This window comes from Panthera tigris, chromosome C1 (genome assembly GCF_018350195.1).
Source record: "Panthera tigris isolate Pti1 chromosome C1, P.tigris_Pti1_mat1.1, whole genome shotgun sequence".
NCBI lineage: Eukaryota > Metazoa > Chordata > Mammalia > Carnivora > Felidae > Panthera > Panthera tigris.
This window is the reverse complement of record NC_056667.1, coordinates 31686291-31706758: the sequence shown is the minus strand read 5'-3', so window position 1 is coordinate 31706758 and position 20468 is coordinate 31686291. Positions and strand designations below refer to the sequence as shown.

The 20468-nt window shown below is 38.8% G+C and overlaps 1 protein-coding gene across 10 annotated transcripts in view; it reads left to right on the top strand.

The window, feature by feature from the left end:
* SCMH1 (Scm polycomb group protein homolog 1) overlaps positions 1-20468 on the top strand; it is a 186519-nt gene that overhangs the window by 127032 nt on the left and 39019 nt on the right. For all 10 annotated transcript variants that reach the window (XM_042996793.1, XM_007077375.3, XM_042996799.1 and 7 more), the window contains 2 exons: positions 15776-16008; positions 19541-19667. In XM_042996793.1, the coding sequence (XP_042852727.1) occupies positions 15776-16008; positions 19541-19667 (360 nt within the window). The remainder of the gene's footprint in view (positions 1-15775; positions 16009-19540; positions 19668-20468) is intronic.

Below are 20468 nucleotides of genomic sequence, written 5' to 3'. Positions count from 1 at the left end.
GAATCTTAGCTTCTAGAAACTTCTTATGTCCCCTGGCTGGTGGCCTCTTTCATCTTCAAAGTGAAAACAGAAGGTTGAGTCCTTCACACACTTTGTTTGCATCACTCTCATCTCCCCCTTCTGCCTCATCTCCCCTACTTCCAGCCAAAGAATGTCCTCAGCTTGTAAGGATTCATGTGATTAGACTGGGCCCACTTGAATAATTTATGATAATCTCCCTATTTTAAGAGTTCGACCTTGGGGCACCTAGGGGGCTCAGTCAGTTAAGCATCCGACTTCGGCTCAGGTCATGATCTTGCGGTCCCATGAGTTTGAGCCCCACATCAGGCCCTGTGCTGACAGTTCAGAGCCTGGAGCCTGCTTTGGATTCTGTGTCTCCCTCTCTCCCTCTCTCTCACTGCCCTCCCTTGCTTTTGCTGTTTCTCTCTCTCCCTCAAAAATAAATAAACATTAAAAAAAAAAAAAAGTTCAACATTAATTACACCTGCAAAGTTTCTTTTGCCACGTAACATGTTTATAGGTTCCGAGATTAAGGTATGAACCTATCTGAGGACCATTCTGCCTACTACACACAATAAAACGTCTAAAAAAACAAAACTCCTCTATAAGCACTCTTTCTGCCTTCCATTCACTCTTCAGCCCTCTCCAACTCTTCTTCAGCCCCCACTGTTCTATTGAGCTGCTCTTACCAAGTACACATCGACCTCCGAGATGACAGAGCCTTCTCTGACTTCATTTTGCTGTGTCTCTAACTTCCAGCACAATTGATCACTCCCTCCTTCTTGAACCACACCTTCTCTTGGCTCCTGGGATGTTACACTCTCTAGATTTTCAGTTCTTATCCCACTCTCTGTGACTTCTCAGTCTCTTTTGGCTGGCCTTCACTTTTCAGCCTCTATTTTTTGGAGTGCCCCAAGGCTCAGTCCTAGGCCCTCTCCTGTACTGTGCTATATAGTCTTCTCTCCTCCCAAGTGATTTCAGTCAGTCCCCTGTCTTTGTATATGGTCTATATGCTAATTACTACCAAAATTATATCTCTACCCTTGACCTTTCTGTAGAACTCCAGACTCATTTATTTGACTATCTACTTGTTATCTCTGATATCTAAAAGTCATTTAGCACATGATATGGCCAGAACAGATTCTCAAGTCCCAACCTGTCTCCTCCCAAACCTTCTACTCCTTTAGTCTTCCCGGTTCGGAAAATGATCGAAACCCTAAAATTCGTCTTCAGTTATTCTTTACCTCCCCCTGCTTACAAAACCCATCTTGTGTTTATCCACTTATTTGTACCCCCACAGCTGTCACATTAATCTCTGCCACTGTTACCTGCATGGACTTCTACAGACCATCATCCTAACTGGTGTCTCTGTTTCCATTCTCTGCAGACCATCCAGGGAGCTCTTTTTCAAAAGGAAATTAGATCATGTTCTTACCATGACCCAGAAGGCCCTGCATGATCTGACCCCACCTATTTTTCTGACTCCCTCTTGTGCCATTTTATTTCTTCGATTCACCCTGCTGCAGTCTCTCTGGCCTTCTTTTTGTTTCTTAAACAAGTCAAGCTCATTATTTTCTTAGGCCTTTACACCTGCTGTCTCTTCTGCTGGGACACTCTGCCCTAGATCCTCACATGGCTGATTCCTTCCTGTCACACCAGTCTCAGGTCAAATGTCACCTGCTCAAAGAGCCTTTCTTGACCATCTTTCTGTCTTCTCTGTCACATTGCTCTGTTTTTTCTTCGTAGCACTTATCACCATCAGAGATTAATTTATATACTTTATACCCCTGGTTCATACTGTGGAGCCTCCCTACCATGCAATATATTCCTCATACAGAATGTTTTCTGGATGAATGAATGAACAAATGAGTGAATGGTATGAGGGAAAGAGCAAGGGTTTTGGAGTCAGACATTCTGGATTTGAGTTCCAGCCTTGCCTCCTTACTTACGTGGCCTTGGCCAAGTTACTCAGGTTTCAGTAGCTTCATCCGTTAAATAGAAATAATATTTGCCTCGTGGGCAAGACTTCAAAACCCATTGTTTTAACTGCCAGTATACTGCATCTTACGCACCGAACCAAATGTTATTAATGATGATGATTGTCCATAGCTGTACTGTGTGTTTTACAGTAAGCGCCCAATAAATCTCAGTTCCTTTTAAGCAAATTTAACTCCGTCATTAGGGGCATCCAGTTGTAAACTGCTTCTTTTCTCCATTCTTAGTCTTAACAGTTTGTCTGCCTTTTAGCAACATTATTAGTCATTATTATAGCAAGAGAGTAAGGATTAGATACACACCTATGTGCACATATCAGAAGAAATTTTTCAAGGAGGGGAGACCAGTTCTATAAACTTTATGTGCTACTGCCCTGCCTTAGATGTACTTTTGTCTTTACGATGAACCTCACCATTACTTTTTCCAGATGGAGGGCCATAGTACCCACTGCATCTCTTGGCAGAGTCTTTGTGCATTAGAGCTCCTCAAATGTCATATGGACTCTTCTCAAGCTGGCTTCAGTCTCTGTCTCTAACCTTCTCTGCTTCTCCTTTGTATGGACTTAAGCCATACAGAACTACCCATGGGTCCTCATATAACCATCCCTTTTTTACAGCTCTATGCCTTTCTACATCCTGTCTCCTATGTTTGAAGTACCCTTACTCACCCTCCACCCTTGCCCTTTTCCTAATGCAAGATCTATTCATTCTTCAAAGATTTGTTAAATTGTCTCCTTGAAATCTTGCCTGACAAGTCTCACTTGCCTGTCTCCCTAGCCCCCTGTCCCTTCCCTTGCAGAGTTAGGCACTCCCCACTCCAGGTTCTTATATCCCCTGTGTATGTGTACATTTTGGTACCACACTCATGAATCTCTTTTAAAACTTTATTTTGACGTAATTTCAGCTTTACAGAAAAATTACAATAGTAATACAAAGAATTTTCCAGGGGCGCCTGTTGAGCATCTGACTCTTTTTTTTTTCCAATTGATAAGCAGCTTTAATTCCTTGAGTTTTTTTAATATGAAATTTATTGTCAAATTGGTTTCCATACAACACCCTGTGCTTATCCCAACAGGTGCCCCCCTCAATGCCCATCACCCACTTTCCCCTCCCTCCCACCCCCCATCAACCCTCAGTTTATTCTCAGTTTTTAAGAGTCTCTTATAGTTTGCCTCCCTCCCTCTCTAACTTTTTTTTTCCCCTTCCCCTCCCCCATGGTCTTCTGTTAGGTTTCTCAGGATCCACATAAAGTGAAAACGTATGGTATCTGTCTTTCTCCGTATGACTTATTTCACTTAGCATAACACTCTCCAGTTCCATCCATGTTGCTACAAAAGGCCATATTTCATTCTTTCTCATTGCCAAGTAGTATTCCATTGTGTATATAAACCACAACTTCTTTATCCATTCATCAGTTGATGGACATTTAGACTCTTTCCATAATTTGGCTATTGTTGAAAGTGCTGCTATAGGGGCGCCTGGGTGGCGCAGTCGGTTAAGCGTCCGACTTCAGCCAGGTCACGATCTCGCGGTCCGTGAGTTCGAGCCCCGCGTCAGGCTCTGGGCTGATGGCTCAGAGCCTAGAGCCTGTTTCTGATTCTGTGTCTCCCTCTCTCTCTGCCCCTCCCCCGTTCATGCTCTGTCTCTCTCTGTCCCAAAAATAAATAAAAAAAAAAAAAAAAAAAAGTGCTGCTATAAACATTGGGGTACAAGTGCCCCTATGCATCAGCACTCCTGTATCCCTTGGGTAAATTCCTAGCAGTGCTACTGCTGGATCATAGGGTAGGTCTATTTTTAATTTTTTGAGGAACCTCCACACTGTTTTCCAGAGTGGCTGCACCAGTTTGCATTCCCACCAACAGTGCAAGAGGGTTCCCGTTTCTCCACATCCTCTCCAGCATCTATAGTCTCCTGATTTGTTCATTTTAGCCACTCTCACTGGCGTGAGGTGATATCTCAGTGTGGTTTTGATTTGTATTTCCCTGATGAGGAGTGACGTTGAGCATCTTTTCATGTGCCTGTTGGCCATCTGGATGTCTTCTTTAGAGAAGTGTCTATTCATGTTTTCTGCCCATCTCTTCACTGGATTATTTGTTTTCTGGGTGTGGAGTTTGGCAAGTTCTTTACAGATTGAGCATCTGACTCTTCATTTTGGCTCAAGTCATGATCTTGCAGTTCAGGAGATGGAGGCCCACAATGGGCTCCACACTGTCAGTGCGTCAAGCACCATCAGTGCTTGGGATTCTCTCCATCTCTCTCTGCCCCTGTTCCCTCTCTCTCAAGATAAATAAATAAACTTAAAAAATTTTTGAAAGAAAGAATTCTCCAAATACTAACACTTATCACATTTGCACTATTAGGCTCTCTAAATAAGTAATACATATTTCTGAACCATTTGACCATGACTTGTGTAATAATGTCCCTTTACTATTAAAGACTTCAGTGTATATTTTCCAAAAGCAATGGCATGCTCTTCTATAAGCATAGTACTATTATTAAAATCAGAAAATTAGGGGTGCATGGCTGACTCAGGGAAGCACGTGACTCTTGATCTTGGGGTTGTGAGTTCAAGCCTCATGGGGTGTGGAGATTGCTTAAAAATAAAATCTTAGAAAAAAAATCAGAAAACTAACACTGATATGGTGTTTAGAGCTAATCTGTAGGCCTTTTAACATTATTAAAACCAGAAAATTAATATCAATACAATACCAGTAGTTAATTTATAAACTTTATTCCTATTTTGCCAATCATCCCAATAATGCCCTTTTGGGAAAAGAAAATTTGGGTTCATGAGTTGCACTTAATTGTCATGTCTTTTTAGTCTCCATTAATCTGGAACAGTCTTTCCATCATTCTTCCTTGTCTCTCATGACCTCAATATTTCTTTATAAATGTTTGTTCCGTTGTCTTATAGACAGAGCCTCAGTTTGGGTTTGTCTGATATAACCTCACGGTTAGGTTATATATTTTTGGTTATACATTTCAAGTTATACATTTTTTAATGTTTAATTTATTTTTGAGAAAGAGAGAGACAGAGAGAGTGAGGGAGAGAGAGTGTGTGAGCCAGGGAGGGGCAGAGAGACTTGGAAACGCAGGATCCAAAGCAGAGCTGTCAGCACAGAGCTTGAGGTGACATTCTTCTCAAAGTATCACATTTGGAGATACAGGATATGTGTTTGTCCCATTACCGCAGTAACTTTGGTTACTTGGTTAAGGCGGTATCTACCAAGTTTTTCAGTTCATTCCTTTGTAATTAATTAATAATCTTGTGGAGAAGTTCCTCCAGTGGAGAAATACTTTGAGACTATAAATTTCCTGTTTCTCACCAAATTTTCACCCAATCGTTTTAGCATCTGTTGATGAGTCTTGCCTGAATCAGTTATTACCCAAATGGCTATTTTCTAATTCCCTCACTTCTTCCACATTTATTAGTTGGGGTTCTACTATAAGCAACAGCTTTCCCTTCTCGTCTGTGTTTATTTATGCATAGTTACATCAGGATGGAGCCACACTTAGTTGATTCAATAATAATTTATTATCATTATTTGTTTTGATGCTCAAAATGTTCCAGATTTGGCCAGTGGAAACCCCTTGAAGTTGGCTCCTGGGTCCTCTTGGCATGACCCCATCATTTTCTGAGCATCCCTATTACTTACTGATCAGTGTGTTCCAGGTTTGTCTTGTGCCTTCTCTACACCAGTCCATACCCACTGAATCGTGATTAATTGTGTAAAGATTACTAACCTTCTCAACATTGTGCTTTTCTAGGACAACAATCCTGTTGGGGTTTTTTTCACTGGAGATAATTTACTAAATTTTCAACTGATGTGGTCAACTAATTAACATATGAATCGCCCCATCCCGGGCTCCTGAAGGAAGAGAGATTGCTTTCTTCCTCCTAGGCTATATGGCAGAATGTGTGCCAGTGAAGACTCCAAAGACTAGAATCTTGCCTGGCTCTGCCCCTTCACTTCTCCAACGCTTGCTCTCCTTAGTTGTCAAAGGAGAATAATATGCAGCTTTCACAAGATTGTTAGGAAGGCCACATGAATGTCCAAGAATTTTGTCAGTTAAGGGTATGATGCTGTCAAACTCAGTAGCATCAAAATGTGTTGGAGAATATTCTGATCTTTCATTTCTCTCTGAAGTAGGGCAGTCATTAAATTATTTAATTATTTACATTTGGAAAAATAAGAAAAGACTGTGCTTAAATGACACACTCAAGGTCATACCATAAGGGACAGAACTAGAATTAGATCCCCAGTCCCCTGATATCACTCCAATTTTTTTTTTTTCCAACTAGGATAATTAAGTTAGAATGTGGCAGAATAGGGCTTCCTGATGGGAAGAACTTCCAAATCCTGGAATCCCTAAGGACAGCTTAAGAAATCCATTATCAAGAAGCTTTTAAATTAGTATGAAGTTTAATCTCAGTGCTAGCTTCTCACACATGACCTGCATGCCCTGATTTTTCTGAACTGTTAAATATAATTGGTTAGTTTCTTCTGCCCAGATCTTTCAGGCTGGAGAGGGCAACCTCTTTAGCAGTTGGCATCATGGACTTTTATATCTAGCCTTAAGGGAAAAGAGATGAAGGAGGAAAAACAACTATTTTCTGACTGTTAGAAGGCCAGGTAAAGCCCTGTTCAGTTCATCTTTTATATCTGTTTTCTTTTTTTTATTCTACAAACATGTGCTAGGCCCCAGCTAGGAACTTGGCACCTTGTCATGTGATGGCAGGAACTCCAAAGTAAATAAATGACTTACCTCCCTGCCCAGCTCAGGTTCCATAGTCCGTTACTAGAGATATAGGGGGCAATCTTAGGGTTTACAGTAATCAGTTTAAACATTTGGCATGTTAAGTTACTGAGGTTTGGGTGTGGAACAGGTAGAGAATTAGACTGGGGTTTTTTCTAGGTAAGTGTGTTGGAAAAAGAAAGGCAAGGAAGTGATTATAATTAGAGATCAGTGGTTCTCAAATCCTTTGGTATCAGGAAACTTTTGTATCCCTTAAGACCCCAAGGTCTTTCTGGGGTCTAACACATATCACTGTGTTAGAAATTAAAACCTAGAACTTTTTAAAACATAAGAATATACTTGTATATTATGCAAATACATACTCCATTAGCTGTCAGAATGAAGATATCACACATATAGCCTCTGGAAAACTCCATGTGACAGAGTGAGAGTGAAAAGAGGAGATAATGGTTTAGTATCATGAAAATAATTTTCATCTTACAGACCCCCAAAAGGATTTCAAGGAAGGAGTTCTCAGACCATACTCTGAAAACTACGTTTTTTTAAAAGTGCATTTTACTGATAATGGGCATTGGATCATGTCAGGTTTTCAGTTACTACAGATAACACTGCTGTAACCATTCATTTACATGTATGTTAAGTGTACATGCTCAAGAATGTCTCTGGAGTTTATACCTGAGATCGGAATTGCTGAATCATAGAGTATGTATATCTTCAGACCTTTTAGATAATGCCTGAAATCCCTCCCAGGGAGTCTTATGAAAAATGCTGCTGTGAACATTCTAGTACATGTCTTTTGGTGGTTGTGCCACTCGTTCCTCTTGGGTATATCCCAAGGTGTGGGATTGCTGGGGGAGAGCGTAAAGCTAAGCGGTTTTTCAGAGTGATTTCCATTGCCATCAGCGATGCACGAGTGTGCTAGTTGCTTGGTACTCCTCACCGATTCAGGTACTGTCAGACCGTCCATTTTAGCAGTTTTGGGGGAGATGTAGTGTCTCACAGCTTTAATTTGCGCTTTACTTGGTAACCAATAATGTTCAGCAACTTTTCATGTCCTTATCGGCTATTTGTATATTCAGTTTTGTGACATGGCTCTTCCGGTGTCATCTTTTTACAAGTGGAATGTCATTCTTTTTATTCCATACTTTTAGGAGATTTTGAATATTTTCTGGATATTACTTTTCTGACCTACGTGTTTTGTGTATCCTTTCCCACTCCCTAGGTTTCACTTTTGCTTTCTTAATGTTGTCTTTTGAGGAACAGGAATTTTTTATTTTAATGAAGTCATATGGGTCAGTTTTTTTGTAATTAATGCTTTGCGTGCCGTGTTTAATCTTGCTTCCACCAAAGTTTTGAAGATAGTGCCCTCTGTATTCTTGGAAAAGTTTGATGTTTTAGATTTCATGTTAATTTTCGTATCTAATATGAAGTGTAGGGTTCAAGTCTCATTCTTTTCCATGTGGATATCTATTTGACTCAGCACAATTTTATTGAAGAAGTCGTGTTGCCCTCTACCACCACCACCACCATACAGTTTCAGGGGCACCTTTGTCATAAATAAGATGACTGGATATGTAGGTCTAATTCTGGACTCTGTTTTGTTCCATTGATCCATTTGACTATCTGTCTTTAACACCAGTATCACGTGTCTTCATTACTCTATTATAATGAGTCTTGATATCTAATGATGTAAGTATTCCCTCCAGCTTTGCTGTTACTTACCAAGATTGACTTGGCTATTCTAGATCCTTTGCATTTCGTAATAAAATTTAGAATTAATTTGGTAATTTGGACACACACACATTACAGAAAAACTGCTGGGATTTTGATTGGAATTGCATTGACTCTTTAAATCAATTTGATGAGCATTGAGAGGGCAATTTGAGTCTTCTGAACCCTGAAAGTGACAGATCTCTTCATGACCATGTGCTATCTAGATCTGCTTTAATTTCTCTTAGAATGTGTTACAGTTTTTGGTGTGATTGTATTGCATATCTTTCACTGAGTATTTGATTTAGGGTTTTTAAATTTCATTTTCTAATTATTAGTATATATAGAAATAGATGTTTGTATATTGGATTATATCTAATGACCTTTCCAATTTTTTTTAAGTTTATTTCTTTATTTTGATAGAGGGAAAGAGAGAGAGAGACAGAGCGCACAAGTGGGGAAGGGGCAGAGAAAAAGTGATAGAGAAGCCTAAGCAGGCTCCGCACTGTCAGCACAGAGCCCATTGTGGGGTTCGATCTCACAAACCGTGAGATCATGACCTGATCCAAAGTCAAGAGCCAGATGTGTAACCAACTAAGATGCCCAGGTGCCCTCATTTTTTAATTTTAGGTAGATTTTGTAGGTGGGAGGGGAATGGTTTATGTAAAAAATCATGTCATGTGCAAATAATGCTTTTTTATAACCTATATTTGTAGCTTTTATTTCTTTTTCTTGTTACATTGGCCTGCAATACAATGTTGAATAGAAGTGATGATGGTGAATATTTTTATCTTGTTCCATGATTCAGTAATAAAGTATTCAATATTTCACCGTTAAGTGTGCTGTTGCCTCTGCTGTTTATAGATGCCCTTGCCTTAAGGAAATTCCAAATTTGCTGATAATTTTTATCATGAATGAGTATTAAAGTTTGTCAAATGCTTTTTTTCTGCATCTATTGAGATGATATATGGGTTCTCTTCTTTATTTTGTATATGTGGTAAGTTCAGCTGATTTTTTTTCTGTTGTTAAACAATCTGTATATCTGGGATACAAACTACTTAGTCACAATATATTATCCTTTTTATATATTGCTGCGTTCAGTTTGCTAATGTTTGTTAAAGATTGTGCATCTATGCTCATGAGGGATATTAGCCTATAGTTTTGTTTTCTTGTAATATCTTTGTCATGCTTTGGTATGAGGATTACATTGGCCTCATAAAATGAGTTGGGGAGTGTTCCTTTTCCATTTATCTGAAGAGACTTTGTACACTCTGTTGTTATTTTTATTTCTTCTTTAAATGTTTGCTAGAATTCGCCAGTGAAGGCATCTGGGCCTGGAATTTTCTTTGCAGAAAGGTTTTTCATTTCAATTTCAATCTCTTTATTATGTACACAGCCCTTCATGTTCTATTTGGTCTTGTGTCCATTTTAATAAGTCATCTTTTCAAGGAAGTTTCCCATTACATCTGAATTTTCAAATGTAGTTGCATTAAGTTATTCATTATGTCCTATTATTATCTTTTTAATGTCTGGGTTATCTATAATGAAATCCACTCTTTTATTCTTGATATTTGTAGATTGTGTTTCCTTTTTACATTCCTTAATCAGGCTTGTCAAGGGGTTATCTTTTCAAAGAACCAACCTTTGATGATTTTCTCTGTAATATGTCTGCTTTCTTTTTTCCATTGACTTGTCACTCACATTATTTCCTTATTTCTACTTTTTTTGAGTTCAGTTTGCTGTTCTTTTCCTAGCTTTTTGAAGTAGAAGCTTAGATCACTGATATTTAACCTTTCTTCTCTCCTAATATAAACATTGAAAGCTATACATTTCCCTCTGAACACCGCTTTAGCTAAATCTCACACATTTGGATCTGTCATATTTTCATGAATTTTAAGTTCCAAGAATTTTCTTATTTCTATTTTTTATGGTGTTTGAGTTATTTCTTTGCATTTGGGATTTTTCCAGTTAATTTCCTGTTATTGATTCCTATTTAAATTCCACTGTGGTTGGACGAAGGGGAGTGGGAGATTCAGGCTTCCAGTTATGGAATGGATAAGGTGTGAAAATAAAAGCTACATCATAGGGAATATACTTAATGATATTATAATAGCATTGTGTGGTGACAGATGTCAGCTACACTTGTTGTGAGTATAGCATAACATATAATGGGATGTTGAATCACTGTGTTGTACATCTGAAACTAATGTAACATTGTATGTCAACTATACTCAAATAAAAAAATATTTAAAAAGGAAAAAAGACTGAAGGTATCAAAGCAGAAAAATATAAGAATCTTCCTTTTCACTTCTAAGACAGTTTATTAAGCAGTGATTAGAATAAACAAATGAATGCAGATGTATAAGTTGAATCAGCTGGTACAGAAGAATCTGCAATTCCTTAAGTTCCTGCCTGCAGGTCTGTGTTTTTAGAGCTGTAAATATTTCTGTGTTACTGGTAGTGGAACTGAACACACTAACTTATTTATCTTCCTGCTGCATTAGAATTTATTAATATAGAGGGATTTGTAAAAGTTTTCCTAAAACACCAAAGCAACAGTGTTTTCTAAAAATAAATGTTATTGGGACGCCTGGGTGGCTCAGTCGGTTAAGCGCCTGACTTCGGCTCAGGTCATGATCTCACGGTTCATGAGTTCGAGCCCCACGTCGGGCTCTGTGCTGACAGCTCAGAGGCTGGAGCCTGCTTTGGATTCTGTGTCTCCCTCTCTCTCTGCCGCTCCCTAGCTTGCGCTCTCTGTCTCTCTCTTTCTCAGAAATAAAACATTAAAAAAATTTTTTTAATAAAAATAAATGTTATTGAAGACTGTGGCTGAGACTAAAACTGTAATTAATTATTTAATGCTGTTGTGGTTAGAGAACTTGTTCTGTGTGATTTTAATTCTTTGAACTTTATTCAGGATTGCTTGTTCACCCAGCATATTCCATAAGTGTTTGAAAAGAAAGTGAATTCTATACACATTGGGTGTAGTGTTCTATATATGTCAATTAAGTTGGTTGGTTAATTGGTTATTTTATGTTGTTAGTTAATTGAGTTATTCACATCTTCCCTACCCTTACCGTTTTGTTTTGTTTTGTTTTTTTCAGCTTCTTAACCTATAATTTACTGAGAGGGATATGTTGAAATCTCCAATTCATAATTTGTATTTGTCTATTTGTCCTTTTGTTTTTTAAACTTTCGCTTTATATATTTTGTGTTATTAGGTATATATAAATTTAAGGTTATTATAGCTTCCTTTTGAATTGACTATTTTATCTTGATGAAATGTTCCTTTTTAGTCTAATCATACTTCTTGCCTTAGAGACTGACTTGTCTGACATTAATATAGCCACAAGAGCTTTCTTTTGTTTAATGTTTACAGGGTATATGTGTTTACATCTGTTTGTATCTTTTTATCTATGTTATATTTCACATGTCCTCATATTTCAAGGCCCTCATGTAAACAGATCTAATTGGGGTACTGGGACAGGGGAAGGTTGGTGCAGTATGTTAATTTTTTCCTATTAATTGTTTTACTTAATCCACTTGTATTTAATATAATCATTCATTTGGATTTAAGTCACTATTTTGCATTTTGCTTTCTGTTTTCTCTTTGAGTTCTTCCTCATTTCTTTATTCTTCCTTTCTTGACTTCTTTTGGATTAATCAGATATATTTTATTCTTCGATTTCTCTCTCCATAGCTTTTAGTATACATTCTTGTATAATTATTTAACCACAGCAGAATTTATTTATTTTAGTTAGCTATACTATGCAAATATGTATCATGGACTTATCAAAGTCTTCCTTAAATAAGTGTTTTGTAACCAGTCCCCAGATAATGCAAAATTCTTAACAAAGTTTAACTCCTTTTGTCCCCTGCTTCCATCCTGTGTGCTATTGGTTTCATATAATTTACTAATACATATATTGTAAACTCTACAAACCATTTTATAACTTCTTGTTCTAAATAGTCAGTTCTTGTTCTAAATTCTTTTATATCTAGCCACATAGTTACCCTTTCTTAGGCTCTTCATTTCTTTCTGCAGTTTCATCTTTCTATCTGGGATTACTTTTCTGCAGCCTGAAGAACTTCCGTTTTATTTCCTGTAGTTTAGATCTGCTAGTAACAAGTTCTCTTAGCTTTGATTTATCTGAAAATAATTATTTCACCTTCACTTTTGAAGGAAATTTTCACTGGGTATAGAACTGTAGGTTGGCAGTTTGTATATCTTAGCCCCTTAATATATCATTCTGTTGCTTCTGGCTTCTATAGTTTCTGTTAAAAAATCAGCCATCAATCTTACTGATGCTCCGATAAGATGCCTCTTTTCTCTCTGACTGCTTTAAAAAATTTATCTCTGTCTTTCATTTTATTTGTATTTTATATTTTATTTTCAGCAGCTTAACAGTTATGTGTCTTGATATAGTTTGAGGTATTTTTTTAGATTTTTGCTGCTTGTCAATTGCTGAGCTCTTTCTTCTTTCATTGGTTTCTAAATATTACTTTTGCCTCATTCTCTCTGTCTTCTTGCTCTGGGATTATAGTTACTCATATTTTGGATCCATTGACTATACCCGCATGTCTCTAATGCTCTAATCTGTTTTTTCCATACTTTTGCTTCATTTTGGATGTTTTCTATTGATTTTTCTTCAAGTTCATTCATCCTTTTTTCTGCTGGATCTTGTCTTCCCTTAAATCCATCCAACGAGTTCTTAATGTCTCATGTTTTTAATTCCAGTATGATCATTTAATTTTTCATATAGATTCCAGTTTTCTGTGGGTGTTACCTTTTCTTACATTTTGTTTTCATCTTTTCCTCTACTTTCTTTACATATTAATTATGATTACTTTAAAGTCTCTGTTCCTCTATCTGGATCATATATAAATCTCCTATTGTCTGTATTTTCTCTTGATTACCACTTTTTTCTGCCTCTTATTATATCTAATATTTTTTGTGTGATATACTGGATATTTTATATAAAAGAACCGTTAAGGCTCCCACTGGTATCTTCCATCAGATATAATTCTTCCTTACTTCTGTTAATCTAATTAGGATAAGTACCTGATTCTCTCAATCTAATCATGGATTGAGCTACTTCAGGTCTGGATTGTACCTGTAGCTTATCCCTGTTTCTTGGACATGGGCCCTCCTGGGCTCTTGATTGAGAACCTAATAGGTCTCTATCTCCTTAGCCCTGAAAAATTGCAAGAGATTGTCCTACCTTTGAGAGGTTAGGGGTTTGGCTCTTTAACCTCTTACTCCTTACAATTTCAAAATATGGCATTTATCTTGAGGAGGTATGTTTGAGGTACACCTCCTCCTTCTAGTGGGACCTCATTTATCCCCTAAAACCACAAAATTATGAGAGATTTCATTCTGCCTTGTTATAAGCTCTCAGCCTAGCTTCACATCTCCATTGCTCAGACTCAGAACTCAGCAAACGTCCCATGGGGAAAATTGGACACAAGTATGGAGCTCAAATACCAATCAGTCATAGCAGCCTATTGGATTTCTCTTTCCTCCAATAGAGGTCCTCTGCATAGGCCAAGCCTGAGCCTCAGTTCATGCCCCAAACTGACAAATGCCCTCAGGAAACAAAACAGTGTCAGCTACCTCGGAAGCCCTTCCCCCACTCAGGTCTGGAGTTCTAGTTCATCTAGTCCCTGTGATTTCTACAACACTGCAGTGTCTCTTCAAGAATGTATCTGACTTTTCATCATAATTTATTATATCCTACCTAGAAGCATAAACAGCATTATCCTCTACCTGCCCACTGGAATTAGCTTATGAACTAGCCTCCCTAGTTCTACTCCTGCTGCCTCCTGCCTCTCAGAGAAGCCAGAAGGTTCCTTTCAAGTACATCCTGCCACTCCCCTGCTCATAATCCTCCAGCAGCTTCCCTTCATACTTAGAAAGTTCAAATTCATTTTCATCCTCTGCAAAGGCCTGCACGATCTTATCGCTACTCCCTTTCTAACCTGAACCTCCGACACTCTTCACTCACTCAATTCTAGCTATACTGACCTCCTTACTGTTCCTCAGACACACTAACATGTCCCCATCTCTGGATCTTTGCACTTGTTATGCGCCCCCTACCTGGAAGGCCCTTTCCTCACATCTTCATAATGCTTTGCCTTTATTTCATTGGGGAGCTCTCTGTGTAAATATCACCTCCTCAGAGTGGGCTTTCCTCACCCTCCTTTAGTTTTAATCACAGCACTTACCTGCCCTTATGTTATGTATTTATTTGTCTGTTTTCTGTCTCCCCAACGAGGAGGTAAGCTCCACGAGAGTGAAAACGGTGTTTTGCTAACCTATAGTAAGTGCTCAGTAACTATTTGTGGAGTGAATTAGATGTCCCTTAAGGAGAAGATGGATAGTCAGATATAAAATGGAAAGTGTACTGACATAGATATGTATAGAATGCTTGGGGTGTGGGGGGGAAGTGGCACTGACTTAACTTGGGGAATAGTCACACAAGGCCTCAATGAAGAGGTGGCCCTGGAGCTGAGTGTTGAAAACTGAGTATTGATGTTTGCTTGAATGAAATGGTGTGCAGAAAACAATTGGGCTACAGGGGCAGAACTTTTGACTGCGGGAAACAACTGGGCTAGAGCATGGGGGTGGGGGTGGGGAATGTGTGTCAGGGAATGACATCAGACATAACTGGAGAGCAAGTCAGGGGTAAAGTCGCAAAAGTGCTTGGATATCAGAGCAAAGAATTTGGACTTCACCTTGAAGGTAATATGGAGAAACAATTTTTAAAGTAAGGGTGTAAGGAGAGGTGCTGTCAGATGTGTGTATGTATGTCCGTCCATGTGTTTCACTACTCCTCATTGCAATGATCACACTAAAACTTTAAGTGAATTGATGTAGAAAATTCCTAACTTGGTTGTCCGGGCCCAGTTTAAAACATAAGTCCTTATCCCCTGTTCACTGTGTAACCTGAAGGTATCATTTCCTCTTTTGAGCCTTGGATCTTCATTCTTAGCAGGAAGAGATTGTAGGCTTCTAAAAGTCATTCCATCTCTGAGCCTATGGGTTCTGTTTATATGCTTTAACTAGATGCCTTGGGGAGAAAAATTTAATATTTTCTCTGCATCTGCCAGAAATAATTAAAACTTCCAATTCTAACCAATCTAAATTCAGTTCTCCTGTGAGATTTTCTAACATTTAGGTCAGATGCCAGGAAACTAGCTTCTTGGGATAAAACTACCCAAGCAGAAGTAGCAAGTCTTTTTTTTTCCCCCTCTGTTTGGGATGGGAATGCAGGTGGGTGGAGGGGGTGATAGAATGAGTCTTTTTCTTGCAGTTGTGATTCCAAAGAATCCCTATCCTGCATCTGATGTGAACACTGAGAAGCCCAGCATCCACAGCAGCACCAAAACTATCTTGGACCATCAACAAGGGCAGAGGGGGCGTAAACCAGGAAAGAAGCGGGGCCGGACACCCAAGCCCCTAATTCCCCACCCCATCTCTACCCCATCCAAGTCAGCTGAACCTTTGAAATTCCCAAAGAAGAGGGGTCCCAAACCTGGCAGTAAGGTAGGTAAAAATGTGGGTTTCCCAGAAAGGGAAATATAAATATAAAGGGTTATAAAGGGGTAACTCACCCATATCCATCCATCTTGGAAAGGGGCATGTCTGGCCCTATTTTCCACCTTGTGTATACTTTTAAACAGGAATCTCCTACATTGTCATCCCTGCTTAGCTAACTTACCTGGGAATTGGTAATGTAGAGATAGGATGGTGTGGATAAGAAACACATTTTGACTGTGAGAGTTACATTTGAGGAAATTCTGGTCTAATGTCTTCCCTCAATGAAAGGCCCTGCTCCTAATTGTTAACCTACCCAGAATGAATGCCCAAGCACATGAACAGAAACAGAAAATTGTACCTGTATTTCTTTTTCTAATCCTGCCCCTTCTTTTAAGAAGAAGGAAAGAACATTACTGAATACCTAGCAAGTATAAGGTTCTGTTATCAGACACCATAACATACATATCACGTGATGATCACAAGAACCTAGGAGATGAATGATGTTAATGTCATTTCATAGTGAAGTAAATTGAGACTTAAGAGATGTGAAAGGACTTCCCTAAGGTCACATAGCTAATAAATGGCAAAGGTTCCAGAGATGGGGCCCCACATGTTCTAGTTCCAGGGTCACTGCTGCCTTACCATGGGTACTCTCCCACATTTCCTGAAGGAGCTAACGCTTACATCTTGTACAGGACAAGACCGCTGAGTCAAGCGTCACTGAGCACCATTACTGCAAGAACCACCTTTTTTTAGTCAAGACACTTCATGCGTGTCTTCCTTAGGGAAACCATTGATAAGAAAGTTCCTCAGCTGCTTCTATAGGGCTTCCTTTGGCATCATCTTCTCCACTCACTTTTTGTCAGGGGATTTTCTGCATCTCCCTCCTGAACTAGACCACCTGAGTTTCAATGCAGAAATGATACCTAGTTCTCCCTGGGCACTCCATTCTAATCTCATGAGTTCTTCCCTAAGTTTGGTTGGTTGACTGACTGTTTTGGCTTTGTGTATTAGCTCCAGTTGACTTCAGTTCTTCTAGAATACAAGCTCCTCAAGGTCAGGAACCTAGTCTTGTTCTTTTCGCTTTTTTCCTGTAGTGCCTTATATCTTAGTCTCTTGGGAAATGTTCAATATATGCAGGATGGATGGATGATTTTACTTATGATGTTCTAATTGAGATGATCTTATTTATTGGCTTTGAATTCTTGATATCACATCCTCATCTTCTATGTAATATATGTGCTCTTGATCTATCTATCACTAACCCCTAGCCCAAGTCCTCGTTCATTTTTGTCTCCACTTCTCTCTTCTTATTCTCCTGCTATGGAGAGACACTGAAGGCTCTAAAGATTCCAAGGCCAAGAAGCCATGCTTTTGATGATGTGAAGACATTTTAAGGGCATCAGATTAACCTTGAAAGTTTGCAAAGACAGAATTAAAAAGTAGAAACTCAAGCAGATAGACTTTGTCTCAACATAAAAGGAACAGTTAAATCTATCCCAAAACAGAAGTAGTGATCTGCCAAGAAGAAGAAGAAGAAGAAGAAGAAGAAGAAGAAGAAGAAGAAGAAGAAAAGAAAAAGAAAGAGGAAGTAGTGATCTTCCATCAGTAGAGGCATTTTGTCAGGGACTAGATGACTATATGGGAGGGATATTTTCAGGAGAGGGAAGTAGGAGAGAGAGAGTTGGATTAAGTGGCCTTTGAGATCCTTCAAAACCTAAACACTGCGATTCTATGATCGCTGCTGTTCTGCTTCCTTGGGAAGTCCTAAACATAGTAATAACCAAAGTCCCCGTTCTTTCCAACCCTCTTGAAAACAATAATTCTCATCTTATCCTGTATATTATGGGCTGGCATTTGACTCGCTAATTCCCCCTCCTGTCCTTATGCCTACTTCTGTAAATGTATATGCCTTCCACTTAACCCATGGCCCTTCTGTTCCCTTCTAAAGTGAAGTGGTCTCATGACTAGAGCAGAGGCTTTGAAGCCAGACAAACAGGTTTATATCTCATTTCCATTTCTTACCACTTGTGTGACTGTGAGAAACATCTTTGAGTAAGGCTCTGAGCTCCAGTTTTCTCACCAATAAAATGGAGATGAGGTAATATATGAATAGATATGATACATGTATCTCAAATAATAATGATGTCTTCCATCTCTCTGCTTTCTGCTACAATATTTGGGCTCCTAACCTACCAGGCTTGTTCCTTCAGGGATCCCGTGAAATCCCACCACCAACTCAGTGAAGTTGAACTGATGTTTCCCTTCTTCCCTGGCTCCTTGTTTATTTAAACTTTTATTTTAAGCAGTATCCAAAAAAAAAAAAAAGAAAGAAAAAAGAAATGTCCATGTCCCATGTATGCTTTGAATGTTTCATGTTTGTATGATAACTTCCACAGACAAGGCCATCTTATATATGCCTGCTGTCACTGGTGCTGTCACTTTAGATAATACACTCCTAGAAGGCAGACAGGTTTATATAGCTCCCAGCAGTGGAAACAACATGGGACATTTAGTAAAAAGGGATTTCTGAACCTCAGTGATGATTACAATTTCCTTGCATTCAGAAAGGCTTTTAGAAAACTATTTCTTGGAAAGAACCTTCTGAGATCTTTCTCTCCTACAGACTGCCCTGAACAGCATAGAGGAGATATTCGATTTTTCTTAAATCATTTGTAATCCTTCCCCCATTATTGGTATTCCGTACTGTGTGCTTCGTTCAGAATGTTTATTGAGACTTATTATATGGCAATTGCCATACTAGGAACAGTACTCAGAATCAGACCCTCAAGGAGCTCCAGGCTAATAGGGGACACCAGTATGTAAATATATATGACAATACATTGTGACAGATGCAATACAAAGTACAGAGATAGCACAAAAGAGACAGTAACTAGAGGAAATCTAGAAAAAATTTCCTGGATACCTTATAGATATAAGGTAAAAAAAAAAAAAAAAAAAAAAAAAGAAAGGCCATTCCAGGCAGAAGGGACAGATATTACTGTAAAAGCAGAGCCCAGGTAAAATTGCAGAGCTTTTAGAGAAGTAATTTAGTTAGAGATTCAAATCTTAGGGTAGAAAGTTTAAGATAAGAAATGGCAGATGATAAGCTGAAGAGGTAGACAGAGGAACGAATTGGTAGTTAGGGGAAGGAACGTTTCCATTTTTAAAGAGAGAAGCAAAGTACAAAATAATGTCAAAGTAGACTTAAGCCTTTTGTACTTTTGTGTGCCCAGCTGATGAAGAACCTGGAATTTCAAATGATAACATTGAATCTAGTATAAATGACAGTGAATTAAGCGCTGGCTCTGTAGAAGCCAAGCCAAGAAGTCTTGTACATAGATTCAGAAAATATTTACTAAGCATCTACTGTATGTAAAGTTTGGGGCAAGATTCTGTGTGGAAAACAAAGTGAAAACACAGCCCTATCCACAAATACGTATTTCGTTTCATGGGTGAATTGAGTACTAGGAATAGAGGAATCAGAAGACAAGTTACCTGTCATGGGTAGCAAACTTTTCCCCATCCGTTTTGACAGAGGAAACCTCGGACTTTGCTGAACCCACCACCCACCTCACCAACAACCAGCACCCCTGAACCGGACACCAGCACTGTACCCCAAGATGCTGCCACCATCCCCAGCTCAGCCATGCAGGCCCCCACAGGTAAGAGCAGATCTGGTATTAGCTACAACAAGGCCCAGGCCCCAGTATCTGTACTTTCTCTTGTCTTGCACCAGCAATTAGACCCCTGTCCATTTGTAAACCTAAATCAAATCTTTAAAAAAAAATTTTTTTTATCTTTGGCATTTGAAATAGTTTCAGAGAAACCTTCATCCTTTCCAAGCAATTGAAGAAACTTGGATAGATGTTCTGTGAACTCAGGGCTGGGGAGCTGGGGCATGGGGTGGGGTGGAGGCAGGGCCAGCACCAGGAGCCCCTGGCCCACTTTGTATTAATACTCATCCTTTCCATTTGGGAGTGCTCCCTGTTTACTGATCCCTTGCAGAATCCTTCCAGCATTACAGTAATCCTGCCACCACTCAAATACGTGTGCAACTGCTCTGATTTTTTTTTTTTTCTAGTGAAAATAGTCTTTCTTGGATATTTAGAAAACAGGATTGTGGGAGATATTTCTCATTAAGAACTTTGGTATACTATAACACATGAGGAAGAGTCAGTAACCACCCAGGGTCCCACAGGGCTATTCGCTCAGCACGACTGTAACCCGATAAGCTGCCTAAGAAAACCTTAGCAATTTAAAATCGTTTATATACCTTATAGCTAAATTTTTTTTCCATAAGTTATATTTTATAGTAGAACTTAATTACTCTTTTCTGACTGTTCAAGAAATGGCACAAAATTAAGCTAATCAACTTGGGTATTTGTATTTATTTTCTTCTCTCCTGGGGAGTAAATTCAGCCTTTCCACAGCCACTTGGTTTCACAGAGCTCTTAGTCAAACGC